Consider the following 15,546-nt stretch of genomic DNA (forward strand, 5'->3'; position numbering starts at 1 on the left):
CGGCATGCCACGTCGGCAGTCCTCCGCTTTTCACGGAATCTGCCACATCAACCGTTCTCCGCATTTGAAGGGCCCGTTCCCAAGGTGTGTGTGTGGATGTGTCCTCTGCTGCCCCACCTTGTCCATGCATGACACGTCACCAATTTGTGACATACACCCCTCTTGAAAGCATTGTAATCGCCCTCGATTACGCCTGCAAAACAGACAGAGGCCATAAACCGTCTTAGCAAACACTGATTGTTAGTACCGATGCACTAGGAAGACACATCTAGCACGTGTACCAATCGACAGGCACATCATAGGACATCACATGACAAATTACATTCAACAATTCATTCGGATCTCAGACCATGATTAATCTGCAATGTATTTAGCAATCACATATAGATCCACTCAGTACCTCATAGATGCCCGATTAACAAAATTTTATTGCAATCACGTCTATCGAGATCTTTCAGACCGAAATGCTGCAATCATTTCGTCTATCAGTTCCTACACTTGTATCTCATGCTAAGCTTTGGAAAAAGCCGCTCCTTTCCCTTTTTCTTTCTCAGGCGTGCCTTCTCAAAACGTAAGAGCACCCAATCATTCTCCTTTGATTTCAAATCGCGACGATGTCAATCTGCTGCTTTTTTGTGTCTTTCTTGAGATTTCTGCAAAGCCTCCCAGACCTTGGCAAAAGCTATGTCTAAGTCCCGTGTGTACTCGTCGTCGGCTTCAAAAATCTTATCTTTCGTGCTTAGGAAGGGTGGAACCTTCGGAGCACCTTCAATAATCTCAAACGGCGCCCTCCCTGTCGAAGAGTGAATCTATTATTGTAGGCTATTGTAGGCAAATTCCACCAAGGACAAATACTTTTCCCATTGAGTCTTCTGATCCAAGATGTAAGACTTCAATAAATCCAGTACGACTGAATTTGCAATTTCGATTGCCCATCTGTCTGCGGGTGGAAAGATGACAAGAACTGCAACCACATGCCAATGTTCTTTCAAACGGCCTTCCAAAACAAACTCGTGAATCTGGTGTCTCTGTCGGAGACAATTGTCTCACGCATGCCATGTAATCTAAAAATCTGGGCCACAAACAGTCTCGCTAAGTGATCCGGCTTGACTGTTTACTTCACTGGAATGAAATGAGCTTGCTTGCTAAATCTGTCAATAACAGTCCAGATACCATCCTGCCCACTCTGTGCTCTTGGGAGATCAAAAATGAAGTCCATTACAATACTTTCCCAAGGGCGGTTGGGTATGGGTAAAGACTGTAACAATCCCTGTGCTTTATGCCTGTCAAACTTGACCTTCTGGCATACCAAGCAACTGCGTACAAAATCGTCCACGTCCTTGAGTCTCGGTCAAAAGAAGTATCTCTCCACACCTCTCAAGGTGGTAGCAATGCTACAGTGACCCGTAAATGGTGGACAGTGGCATTCGGTTAAAACCTTTTCCCTCAACGGCTATGTAACGCACAACATTGTTTTCTTCATCAAGTAGCCATCCCGAATGGAATATTCCGCTACTACCTCACCATTCCATATCCCAGTGAAAATATCTGCAAAATCTGTATTTGTGGCATACTGATCGACCATATCCTCGAAGCTCCTATGATGTATCGCGGAAATAGCCAGAACCAACGGCTTCCGAGACAAAGCATCTACCACCAAATTCTTCCGTCTCTGCACATGGACAATCTAGAAGTGAAACTGTGACAAGATGTTTGCCCACAGCATCTGCTTTTCCGATAGTTGCTTCTGTGACAAGAAGTAGCGTAAACTCTGGTAATCTGTGAAGACCGTAAAATTGGCTCCGAGTAGGTAATGTCGCCACTGAGTAAGAGCATGGATAACCGCCAATAGCTCTCTCATATATCTATGCTGTCAATTCCGGCCTTGAGAACAATCAGCTCTTGTAGGCAATGACATGGCCTTCTTGCATTAAGACCGCACCCAGACTACAACCACAAGCATCACAATATACTTCAAATGACTTCTGCAAATCCGGCAAAGTCAAAACTGGTCCTGTAGTCAATTTCTCTTTCAATGTCTGAAAGGCAGTCACCTCTGTGGGTCCCCACGAGAAAGGGACTCCTTTCTGTGTCAAAATATGCAAAGGGGAAGCAACATCTGCAAACTTTCTAATGAACCGCCGGTAGTAAGAACATAACCCCAAGAAGCTTCTAACTTTATGGACTCGGCCATTTAACTAGCGCTTTCTTGTTCAATAGAAGAGTGGACCACCATGTTCAAGCATTTCCCTTGAAGTAAGAGGTAGCCCTCCAAATCTTGGAGTGCTCTGAGTAATGTCCTCCAGAGAAAGCTATATCAACCTGCTGTATAAAGGCCAAAGACCTCGAAGCATCTCGGAATCCAAAAAAAGTGTCAAATTTAACTGATTGTCCAGCTTCTTTAAATTCTCGAACTTTCTTGCTTTTATCCAGAAAGTCATACTGGTTGGCTTTATAGAAATTCTTCTTCTTTGCATAAAATCTGTGATCATCGGAGTCCGAACTATCTGCAGACGAGTCCTCTGTGGAACTATCAGAAACTGGGTGGAACTTAGGTTTCTTTGCCTTTTTCTTGCCCCTTTCCGAAGCTTTGCTTTTTGAGACGCTTTTTCCCTTTCCTATCTTCTTCGCTCGAGTCAGAAGAGCTAGAAGGACTGTCAGAAGAAGAACTGGATACTCCTTCAAATCTAACATGCTTCTTCTGCTTTCTTGCCCAGGCAAAAGTAGATTGACGACCCAAATAACCCGGGAAGTCAGTTCTTTTCTTCTGCTTTTTGTCGTGCTTTTTAGCTTTGTTGGTTGCGTCAAAAGTTCGGTAATCCGTGTATCAACCACCTCTTCTCATTCTTGCTCTGTGAACATCCTTGGAGTAGGGGGTTTCTTGAGTGCCGGTTTGAGGAGTGATTCTGTGGCCTTCCGTGTAAGGTGCAGCGGAAGTGATTCTTGAACTTTGATCAAGATGAGTGCTCCGAACTGTGCTCAAGGTTTCTTTTACTTACGGAAGGGAGAATCTTCCGTTCCTTTAGTGAGAGAGTGCAATGGACACAAACAAAGTGATGAACACTGTGAATGAAGGTGCATGAGACTGAGAGATAGAGAGAGAAGAATACGACACCAGAATGTTGTCAAAACCCTCCTCCGAAGGCCCCACTCTCTATGGCGAGAGCGGTCTACTTATGATTGCACAAATCTCTACAATACTTGGACTTGCCGACGATGTCGACGACGATGAGGACGATGACGAGACGGGCTGAAATCTGAAAATGCTAACGATTGAAATCTGCAAAACTTTATCTGCTGAATTCTGACTCTATGTCGGTGACGATGTCGATGACGACGACGCGCTGAAAACGTAGATGCTGAAATCTGCGTTTTCCTGGCTGAAACTGTAAACCTTGATGAATCTCACCGTGTGGCGAGGATCTGCTACAGGAAGGTGAGATCTGCGAGGTTTGGGGGTTCTACTGCGATGCTTGACTGCTGAAAACTGAAAACGCTGGTCTACTTGTTGATCTTGTCACGAAGGAACTGCAAAAAGCTAAGGGCTGAACTGCAATCCAAAAACGCTAGGGCTGAATGTCTTCCTACAGTGGAAATCTGCTAACGCTGGGCTGATCTGTTATGTGGCTGTGGAATCTGCTATCTTCTGTTGTCGCGGGGGCTGATCTGTTGTACAAAACGCCAGGGCTGATCTGTCTCGCAAAAACGCTAGCTTCTTAGATGGGCTGAAAATGCTAGGTCTGTTGCAGGGTTTGGTCTTGCTGAGAAGTTGCCTCTTGAGCAAGTGCTCCTGCTGCCTCTTCTACCAGAAAGTGCTAGCGCATGGTTTCTTATATACAAACTTAGCAAAATTGCCCTACCTAGTTTCCAACAAAAGTCACTTAAAATAATAAGTGAAAAATGTCAAAAATAGGGAAAATAGGTTCTATGCATTGGAAAATGCTCCTGATGGATTCTGATCATGATGTTGATGATCATGTTGTGTGCAACCAGAGGATATGCATCTACTCTAAGTGTCTGGACATACACGGTCTGCGAATAGACTCACAAAAGTGCCAGATCACTTCCTATTCTAGACTGACTTGACTGAACTGAACCCTGGTCATGCTGTAGCTTGTCCATGGACACATAGGATTGGATGTGTCACGTGACATCCCCTCCTTTTCAAAGTGAGGTACTGAACTGTATGGCGTCGAGGGAGATCACCAACAACATCCCGAATCCTCAAAAGGACTCTTCGCCGGCCCACTCTGATGTGTGGGTTGTACAATACTTGAACTTCATAAAGGTCTGCAAAGACTTTTTCTTTGGGCCGCGCCGAAAGCGACAAAATCTTATGTTGGCTTCTTCCATGCTTCTACTTCGTCTAGAGTCATGCGTCTACCTTCTTCAAGAATCTCTGAGGCTGAAAATTCTTGAAACCACTTCCAACACAAAAACATGAATATACCCATTCCATGTAAAATGACTTAAAAATTTCTATTCTTTCGAAAAAACTGTGCATGCAATGCACATGAACAAAGTGACGGAGTGCCAAACCATTCATCAAACACATGCAAACAATGAGACCGAATCTTTTCTTTCTGATCTAAATCAATCAACTGTGGCAAATCATAAGGGAAATGCCGATGCTTGATGCTCAATCCTTCTTGTGCTCTTTCTATGACTATGTCGTGCCAAGAAAGAGACATGGAATGTGACTTCCTTGAATGCATACTTTTCAAATTTTCATGAGAAATCCGCATATATCCGTGCTCATTCATGAGTGAATGGTGCTCAATGTACAATATGGCATGCCTATGAAAAGGGATCACATAAGACGCTGACTAAAATACAAGAAACGATCACGAATGAAACACTCGAACAATGAGTGTTGACTAATCATTCGAACACATAGTACTTCTTGTGAGGGTTCTTTGGACCTAGGCTCGAGAGCCAAGATCGGTTCTTCCTGAGGGGGTTCTGTAGACCTCGACTCGAGCCAAGATCGGTTCTTCGTGATTGATCGAATCTGCAATGAGGTTAGGTTTACTAGAAAAAGTATCAACTAACACATCATCCTTGTAAACAATCACATCATCTTCATGCAAATCATCATGCTTGTGAGAAATCACATCTTAATCATCATGCTTGTCCTTATCATCCAAATCATCATGCGCATCATTATCATGCAATTCATCATGCAAATCATGTGTGTCTTGCTTTGGAGAAGACGAGACTAAGAGAGTCTCCTTTTCCCGAATCTCTTGCATCTGTGCCTGCACTTGAGAAAAGATCGGAACAAGGCGGCTTTCCTTTCGTTGTGCTCACGCTCCATTTCGGCTCTTCTTTCTTTGTGTTCGCACTCTATGGCAGCCATTCTTTCTTTGTGTTCTGCCGTTCTTTCTGCTTTTCTTTCTTTGCGTTCTAACTCCCTATCCATCATCATCTTGTCGAAAGCCTCCATAGGAGTTAGTGCAATCCTTCGCGTAGATGAGAAGGGTCGGAAAAACCTCTTGGTGGGGAAAACTCTTCTTCACCACTCCCATGCTCACCACCTTCATGCAAAGTATCCATTCCGCTTCGGTAAAGCTCTGATACCAATGTAAGGTGCAGCGGAAGTGATTGTTGAACTTTGCTCAAGATGAGTGCTCCGAACTGTCCTCAAGGTTCCTTTTACTTACGAAAGGGAGAACCTTCCATTCCTTTAGTGAGAGAGTGCAATGGAGACAAACAAAGTGATGAACACTGTGAATGAAGGTGCATGAACTGAGAGATAGAGAGAGAAGAATACGACACTAGAATGTTGTCAAAACCCTCCTCCGAAGGCCCCACTCTCTATGGCGAGAGCGGTCTGCTTGTGATTGCACAAATCTCTACAATGCTTGGACTTGCCAACGATGAGGACGACGACGAGACGGGCTGAAATCTGCAATTCTTTATCTGCTGAATTCTGACTCTATGTCGGTGACGATGTTGATGATGACGATGCGATGACGACGCGCTGAAAACGCAAATTCTGAAATCTGTGTTTTCCTGGCTGAAACTGTAAACCTTGATGAATCTCACCGTGCGGCAAGGATCTGCTGCAGGAAGTTGAGATCTGCGAGGTTTGGGGGTTGTCTGCGATGCTTGACTGCTGAAAACTCAAAACGTTGGTCTACTCGTTGATCTTATCGCGAAGGAACTGCAAAACGCTAAGGGCTGAACTGCAATCCAAAAACGCTAGGGCTGAATGTCTTCTTGCGGTGGAAATCTGCTAACACTGGGCTGATCTGCTGTGTGGCTGTGGAATCTGCTATCTTCTGTTGTCGCCGGGGCTGATCTTCTGTTCAAAACGCCAGGGCTGATCTGTCTTGCAAAAACGCTAGCTTCTCGGATTGGCTGAAAATGCTAGGTCTATTGCGGGGATTGGTCTTGCTGAGAAGTTGTCTGTTGAGCAAGTGCTCCTGCTGCCTCTTCTGCCAAAAAGTGCTAGCGCTAGGTTTCTTATATACAAATTTAGCAAAATTGCCCTACCTAGTTCCCAGCAAAAGTCGCTTAAAATAATAAGTGAAAAATGTCAAAAATAGCGAAAATAGGTTTTGTGCATTGAAAATGCTCCTGATGGATTCGGATGGTAATGCTGATGATCATGCTATGTGCAACCAGAGGATATGCATCTACTCTAAGTGTCTGGACATGAACGGTCTGCGAACAGACTCACAAAAGGGCCAGATCACTTCCTATTCTAGACTGACTTGATTGAATTGAACCCTGGTCATGTTGTAGCTTGTCCACGGACACATAGGGTTGGATGTGCCACGTGACATTTGGCCACTGGGAGTACACTTCATCGAAGGATGTCTGAGTCAAAAATTTGGTAAATTTGGGATCGTACGCAAGATTTATCATCATCTTTGTCGCATCGTCAACCATTTGTCGACGCTCCATCTCTTCAATCTCCGCCTGAATAGGCCGAGGCGGCCATACTCCTCGTGAGCAGTGTGACATAAAAACGCGTTTCATAGGTATGAAGCCTCGAAACCCCGAAACGGACGAAACGTTTCGGCAAAACTCACAAAACGGGAAACTATCAGGGAAAAAAAAAAAGTCAATTTTTTGAAAAAATTTAGCAATTTTTTTTAAATTTCAGTAGTTTGAAAAGATTTTTTTGTACTCTCTTTGCACTATTGCCTCTCTTTTATGCACATTGTACATACATATACATACGTACATATATGTATATATGTACACACGTATATGTATGTATGTATGTCTATTATACACGTGTGCTTATACATATGCATATGTATGTGTATAAACACTAATAAGACTACATAATAAAACCAGTTTACTAGTCCGTATGTACACACACACATGAATCTTTAATCTATCCATCCATCCATACATAGATACATACTTACATACATACATCCATACATGCATGCATGCATATATAAATAAATATATATTTTTATATCTTTATTTAAATGTATTTCTACGAAACCTGTTTCATAATTTTTGTGCCCTGAAACGAAACGTTTCAAAACCTCAAAACCCCGAAACGGGCGAAACCACGAAACGTTTCATGTCACACTGCTCGTGAGAATCTTCTTCGTGATCTCTTCCCGCATCTCCAGATGCAGAGGAAGTCGAGCGATCTCTCTTGATTCCATAAGTGTCGCGAGAAAAAGGATCGGATTTCTCGGTAGAGGAGAAATCAGCCGCACTCAGATACCACTGTAACAAACTTGGACACTCCAAGTCAAGATTCTACCGCGACACAGCAGAGATTCACTTCAAAACAGTTCACAGTTCACAATTGATTCGACACGGCCCAACGGAGTTCCGTGCCTAGAGATATTGGCCCCAAATATTGGCGCCCCTTTCGGAATTTCTTTTTGTATTAATCTGTGCTCAAAGTACAGGGAGAGGAAGGGGTCTCACTCTCAGACTCTGTGTCTAGATGCTCTTCAGAGCGGGAGCCCAACCCAGCTATTTATTGATTACAAGGGATGCCAAAAGCAGAGCACCAAAAGCTTTAGCTCAAAAAGCCTTGCAAAAATAAAGCAAATAATCCCCTGAAAGCTTTTCAGCCTTGCATAGAAAATCAGCCACGCAAAAGCTTGAATTCCGTACAGCTTTACCAACGCTTTTTGCGCCGCAAATTGCGGAAGGTCCGTACGGCATGCCACGTCAGCAGTCCTCCGCGTTCACGGAATCTGCCACGTCAACCATTCTCCGCATTTGAAGGGCCCGTTCCCGGGGTGTGTGTGTGGATGTGTCCTCTGCTGCCCCACATTGTCCAGGCATGACACATCACCAATTTGTGACAGCCCTTCTCTGCATCTTTCCATAGAGCCCTGACCCCTCTCTATCCCGAGTCTATCCTTAGGTCATGCCACATCATCACTTTGTGACAACCCTTGGGGGCAGATTTGGACCTGGCTGGCAATTAGTGGAGGCTATTCACCTAGAGTTTTTGGCTAGTTTATCAGCATTTCTCAAATCAGCCCTAGCGTTTTTGATGGGCAGCACTTGCAATGTCAAGGGACTTTCTCTATGGTGCAGTACCTCCTCAGGGCAGCCTTTCATAGGCCGTGTGATCATGCAGTGTGGCAGGTTTCCTCATCGATGATCTAGATCCACATCTAGATCTAGCCAAGAGGAGATGCACCAGATCTATGCTCTCAAAGCATGTTGGAGGTGATGCCAATGTGGAGACCGTGTCAATGGTCTTGTGTGCAGAAGCAGTTGGCAGTGCCAGTAACAGTCGCAGTTGTGTGCACCTCGAGCATAAGAAGGTAGCAGACAAGCATCGACATGGCTTGTAACTGAAGGAAAATGATTGGGTGTTACTACGGTTTGAGAAGGCACGCCTACGGAAACGGAAGGGTAATGAAAGGCTTTTTCCAAATCTAAGTATGCAATACTATGGACCTTTCCAAATCCAAGAAAAGATAAATGATGTTTCCTTCAGACTGAAGTTACCAAATATTTGCAATTCATGTGAGTCTATTGAGACCTTTCATAGGTGAAGTGCTAGAGGACAAGGAGCCAGATGAGCAGCCCAAAGTGGAAGAAATGGAGGAGATTCTCGTTCCTGAACAGGTCCTGGCTCACAAGGAAAGGAAAGTGAAAGGTAACCTAACATGCCGGTATTTGGTCAAGTTCAGAAATTATTCGGCTCTGGATGCCAAGTGGATGGAGGAGGAGGATCTAGTAGGTACTCTTGAGATATTAGAGCTTTACCTTGAAGCTTTTGGTTTAGCACCGACTATTCAAGAGTTACCAATGAATCAGGAGGTTGAATCTCGTGCGGTGCGGACTGCACAAGAGGGGAGTTACTATGCTCCTTTGACACAGGTTACCTCCATGAAATAAAGTCAGTATTCTGTTGGATGACTTTATGAAAAGAAGTACTTTGAAATGGGCATTCCTAAAATGAATCTGTTACATGTGTTCTCTCACTTGTGTATTGTTTGAGTGCGTGTTTGAACGACGAAATGACTGTAACATTTTGTCTTGTTCACTTGAGGGGTGATGTGGATATGATAGTAACGAGATTTAATAGATCAAGACATCCATGAAAAGATCAGTGCGTTCTAGATGTGATTGCTAAATAAGTTACAACAATCATGATTCTCATCTAAGATCTCGACGGGGATAGTGATGTGAATGTTCACTGATTGTCGTCTTCGTGCAAGTGCTAGATATATGTGGTCTAGTACATCGGTACTTAAGAGTCAGTGTATGTTGAACTAATTTTTGTCGTATGTCTGTTTTATAGGCGTAATAGAGGGCTATTACAATTCTTTCAAGAGGGGGATATGTCACAAAGTGATGACGTGGCATGGCCTTAAGGACAGAAGCGGGCCTAAACCCTAGCAATAGAGGTAAAAGAAGTTTTACAAACTTACAGGACTCTTTCGAGTGGCCCAGAAAGGGTTGAGTTTAAAAACCTAACCCAATAGTGTTCTAACCTATGGTACCCCCGGCCGAGGGACCTAAACCCTTAAAAATAAAAGCAGAGCCCAAAGTTTGCGCAGCGAGCTGATGATGTAGTAGGTTGTACGGACACCCGCTATTTGCACCGCAAATGATGCTGATAGTGCTGATGCGGCATGCCGTATGGACAGCCCTTGGGACCCTAGTTTTTGGGTTCCCAAATGCTTATAGACTTATGCTTTTCATGTAGCTACTTTTGAACAAGGCCAAGAGCCTTTATAAGTGTGACAAGGCCTCTTCTCCAGGCAGATTAGCCTAGGAGCTTGCCAAAGAGAGGACCCTTGGACATTGTACTTGTTGAAGCTTAATAAATAAAGAAATACCAAGAAGGGCCGCCAATCTTTGGGATCAGTGCTTCTAGGCGCGAATACGCCGTGCCGTGTCATCTCTCTTTCAGTTTTGTTCAGTCATTTCAGCTTCTCTCACGTGTGTTGCTTGTAGTGTCACACACACACACACACACACACACACGTCTCCATTTAAAGGGCTGAATAGCCAACTGTAAGCGTATTTTTTTGCATCTCTCTCCCCCACTCAGCTCTCCCATAAGCGAGGCGCCACCTCGTTGAGAAGTCTTGTACTATCATACCTTCAATTAAATAAACAAATACCGAAAGGGGCACCTATTGAGGAGCCAGTGCTGTGTAGGAGAGGGATTCCGCCTCTCCCTCTCCATTTCTCTCTATCTCTCATTCGTGCTCCTACTTCTCTTATCTCTTCATCTTTATTATCTGAAGCTGAATTTTCAGTTTCTTATTCACTATTATAAGCTGAATTTTCTGTTTTTGCTGCCCATTACCACCTAGGCAGTAGACCAGCCAGTTTCAAACTCCCTCACAAGTACACCACGACCCACATAAATGGGGTGTCCCCCCATAAAAATGCCCATTGCCACCTCAACATAAATTACCCCTAAGGCAATTCAAACACATCATAATAGATTCCTATAGCATTAAAATGGGATAAACTAAGACTTTGACCCACACACTGCCTAGACTATCAGTCCTACGTCACACCGAGATGAGTGGACACCACGATGTCACAAACAGGTATGTCTACATCACGTACGGCCAGGGACGGCGACACAACAGCCTGCGCTCCCTAATCTGCTCTTGGGAGATACCGAGCCATCATCGAACATCCGGACATGAGGTGAAACTCTTTAACACCAGGTGTTGGCCATCACCTATAGTATGGCACCCATCATCGGTGAAGCGCACCTCACTGTAGCCGGCCCGGATGGCCAAGGTGCCGACGACTCCGACCAGCAATGCCTAGTCAGCAGACAGGTCGCCACCATGGCAAAAAATCCCGCGATCGGGGAACGACTATTCCGATAGAATCACGAGTTCAGGGCCTTGACAAGTAAATGGCGGAGTCTAGCACTGCAGCACATTAGGTGGCGATGTCAGACGTGGCGGCCCCAACTAACGACACAGTAGGACTTGATGTCCAAGCTGGTTTACAGCACAACCAAGGAGTAAATCCTGTAGCAGACATGTCTGCTGCTTCATTTTCTTTCTTCTTCTTTTTTTTTTTGCAAAGAAAGAGTCTGATTTCTATTACTTGGAAAATCCCTCAAAAAAAGCCCAAATAGTGCCAGTTCTGAGGGCAAGTACATCACTTGTTACAAAGCAAGCCCAAAGGCGACAACCGAAAACTGTAGAAACAGGATACAATTAGCCATACGACGGACTGTAAAAACTGAAAGACACGGTAAAAACCTCTCGTAGAGAGAGTAAAAATGCCTAGGCAAAATAAATGGAGAGAGCATGATAGCAACGTCTGAAAGATGGGCACTTCCACTCTAGAGATGGTGTCGGACCATGCTCCCATCTAGCCCAATCAAAGTAAGTCCTCTTGCCAAGTTGCCGACCTTCCTGGTCCGTAACATAAGAGTTCCAAATTAAGGGCTGCCTCCCCAGCTCCTCCAAGCATCAAGGTCTCTGTCGAATAAATGCAGGGCCCATAATCTACCATATGCCCAACAAGCAACCCATGAAAAATGATGTGTGAGACATATCCAGTGATGACTCTTGGCGCACGATGATCTGTTTCATTTTTACTGATGCCCACTGTCCATAAATTCAGAACACAAGACACATATAGATAAGTGGTTATAGGAGATTGCAGATATCTACAAGACAAGTCTTAAATAGAATACATCTTACCTACCACCAAAAAGACTTGGTGGTAGGTAACCAAAAATTGAGAAGTAAAAGCACCAACATGGGGGATGTATAGAGTTGAAAGGTGACTCAAGTGCAATGTGAAATGCAAAAATATGGGGAGGAGAGAGGAGAGGAATATGTTATACAAACAAAGTAAGAGACAAAGTAAGAGACAAAGTAAGAGACAGAGACCATGGTGAAGAAAGAGATAAGCATGAAGGATGATGAACTGAGGTACAGAAGCTAAAGCAAGGCCATCTTGAAGGAGGGAGCATGATTAAGTAGAAAACAGACTAAGAAATAGGAAGTAGGAAGTATCATCAATAATAGGGATAAGGGGGTTGGGAGGTACCAAGCTCTGGATTCTTGTCAAGCCCAGCCATAGGTGATTGAGAAGTGATTTAAAACATTACAACAACTCAAATCCTAATATCTATTTTATCCAAAAGCAATAAAAATACCTCATGATAATCTATTGTACCAGCAGAGTCGATGCAAAACTGTGACTCTAGCTCTCTCTTTTCGACTAAATATCTAAAAACAGCTTCTGCCGTTGGACTTCTGCATATGTTGCCTGCAAAATATCAGTATCATTCTATTTGCAGAAAGAATTAAAAAAATGTGCAATGCAAAATTTCTCACTTACAATACTAACTTTTGAGTGCTGATAGAAATTAGATCTAATACACAAGATTTTGAGCAAGTCTGAAACCCACTAAATCTATCGAACAAGCAGTGAAAGTGCACAAACAGAATACCGCACCAAATTTAAATCGCTTCATGACAAGACAAAACATCTGCACAAGGAAAAAGAGACGTACTTTCCACTTGAGATGCATTGGCCCCTAAGGTAGGTGCCCCTGGCAGCATTTCTTTAATGTATTGAAAACTTCAACAATAAGTAACGACTCTTCACTGTCAGCGATTCCAGTTGTTCCCTCTTGCAATTGGCACCCCATCACACACATAGCTCAAACGTTGCTAAAAGCAACTTACTAGAAACAATAAGTTTACAATACTAACATATTTCCCAAAGAGCTCCCACATAGGGAAACTACTAAAAAAACCCTTGTGATCAATAAAAGCATCTGCATATAGATCCATACGCTACCAATCAGAAGTCCATATGCAGCGTGTGTCAACAATTAGTAGGCAATGCCACATCATCAATCAGTTGGTCTAAGTTATCAACTTCGTACCAAGGTACGCAATGGTATGTCAAAAACAAAGAAGTATAATACAGGATAATACATATCATAATTAAAAACACACGATTTCTATTTTAAGCTCTTAAAAGGGATAGCCCTCATAACTCCATTCGAGTCCAAAACTTAAATACTTTCCAAACTTACAATGCTAGAAACAAGTATAATTGCAAGTAGATTCGAAAAACAGCCAGTAGTAAATGTGAGAACAGACTCCATTGGACCCTAAACTCGCAAATTTTCACCCAGACCTCCTTCGACGAGGTGCACTCACAGTGGCCGCAAACCACGGAGCCACCCTCAAACCAGCACTCAAGAAACCTCCTACTCCAAGGATGTTTACAGAGCAAGAATTAGAAGAGGTGGTTGATGCACGGAATAGCGAGCTTTTTGATGCATAGAACAAAGCCGAAAAGCACGACAAAAAGCAGAAGAAAGGCACCGACTTCCCGGGTTATTTGGGTCGTCAATCTACTTTTGCCTCGGCAAGAAAGCAAAAGAAGCATGTGCGATTTGAAGGAGTACCCAGTTCTTCTTCTTCTTCTTCTTCTTCTTCTTCTTCTTCTTCTTCTTCTAGCTCTTCTGACTCGAGTGAAGAAGACAGAAAAGGGAAAAAGCGAAGCAAAAAGCAACACTTCGGAAACGGCAAGAAAAAGGCAAAGAAGTCTACATCTCGCCCAGTTTCGTCAGCTCTACAGAGGACTCGTCTTCGGATAGTTCGGACTCCGATGACAGCAGATTTTATGCAGGGAAAAAGAATTTTTATAAAGCAAACCAGTATAACTTTCTGGAAGATAAAAGCAAGAAAGTTCGAGAGTTTAAAGAAGGTGGACAGTCAATTAAATTTGACACGTTTTCTGGATTTTGAGATGCTTTGAAGGCTTTGGCCTTCATACAGCAGTTTGACATAGCTTTCTCTGGAGGACATTACTCAAAGCACTCCAAGATTCAGAGGGCTACCTCTTACATCAAGGGAAATGCTCGAACTTGGTGGTCCACTCTTCTATTTAACAAGAAAGCGCCAGTTAAATAGCTGAAATTTAAGAGGCTTTTTATTTCTTCTTGGTTGACTCGGGAGTACGAACGCGACATACAAACTGCTTGGAACCATCTTCGAATGACCAAGAAAGATACATTGCTTCGGATGACCAAGAAAGATACATTGGACGCATATTGCGAGAGATTCTCGAGCTCTTTTCTACCAGCTTCTTCATTTAAGAAGATCTTGTTCAAAGAACAAATCGAGCGGTTTACCTTGGGACTTCCTACAGAGATCCGAGATAACTGCTTAGAGCAAAAGTCAGATTCCATCCAGGAACTGATGAGTCATGCGAAACAGGGTTTTGCCATTCATTCAGGCAGTTTGACCTACTCCACAAATGAAATCATGACGCAAAGAACCGAACACAGTTCGAACAATGAAAGTAGAAAGAAGAAGAGCAACCCAGAAAAGAAAGAAAAGGATGCGTGACCCAAGCTCACTCTTCGAGAGAGGGCTAACTACCTCAAAGAGGAGAAGTGCTTTGGATGCGGGGAAACTGGGCATATCTCCGCGAAGTGCCCTAAAAAGGCACCGAAAGAACTGAGCGACAAAGATGAAGACAGGCCTGAGGGTTTGAAAGCAGCTGAGGAACGTGGACGAAAAGGCAAGATGAAAGCAAGACTGGTTCTAGATTGCATGGGTACTAACCCAAGCACGATTGACGAGAGTACAGAACTTTGTCGAGCTTGGGGTAAAGTGAAAGACCAAGAAGCCCTAATTTTCTATGATGGAGGAGCCAAGGCCAACGCGGCTCGAGATCACACCCGATCGGATGGGACCACTAGCAGAGGCAGTTCTAGCGACACCCGGCAAGGACGTAGCCATTACACCTGTCATTGGCAAACTTCGGTTGCATTGTCAAGGGTATTTGGGGCACGAGGACTTCTACATAATGCCCTTGGAAGGTTGTGATGTCCTCCTGGGAATTCCCTGGTACCATAAGAACAAGGTCGTGGTCGACTATCGGGCGAGAAAAGCGACTTTGACTACAAAGAAGGGCCGAACCATTGTACTTGATGTGAAACTTAAGGGCGAATCTGTCCCTATTGTATCGGCTTCGGCCGTTTCAAAATTAATGAAATCCAGTTTGTTTGTTTACTCGATCTTTTTGAAAGAGTTGAATGATGAGAATAGGACAAATATGTCTGAACTTGATAAA

General features: G+C 43.7%; 1 protein-coding gene across 2 annotated transcripts in view; it reads right to left on the minus strand.

The window, feature by feature from the left end:
* The window catches only part of LOC147459110 (uncharacterized), an 81,483-nt gene that overhangs the window by 12,852 nt on the left and 53,085 nt on the right, over positions 1 to 15,546 (minus strand). The window contains exon 2 of one of the 2 annotated variants that reach the window (XM_086510446.1): positions 12,602 to 12,714. In XM_086510446.1, the coding sequence (XP_086366572.1) occupies positions 12,602 to 12,714 (113 nt within the window). The remainder of the gene's footprint in view (positions 1 to 12,601; positions 12,715 to 15,546) is intronic. The other variant, XM_086510447.1, reaches the window with a different exon arrangement.

The sequence above is a fragment of the Adiantum capillus-veneris genome, chromosome 4 (assembly GCF_014529385.1).
Source record: "Adiantum capillus-veneris isolate H3 chromosome 4, ASM1452938v2, whole genome shotgun sequence".
Classification (NCBI taxonomy): Eukaryota; Viridiplantae; Streptophyta; class Polypodiopsida; order Polypodiales; family Pteridaceae; genus Adiantum; species Adiantum capillus-veneris.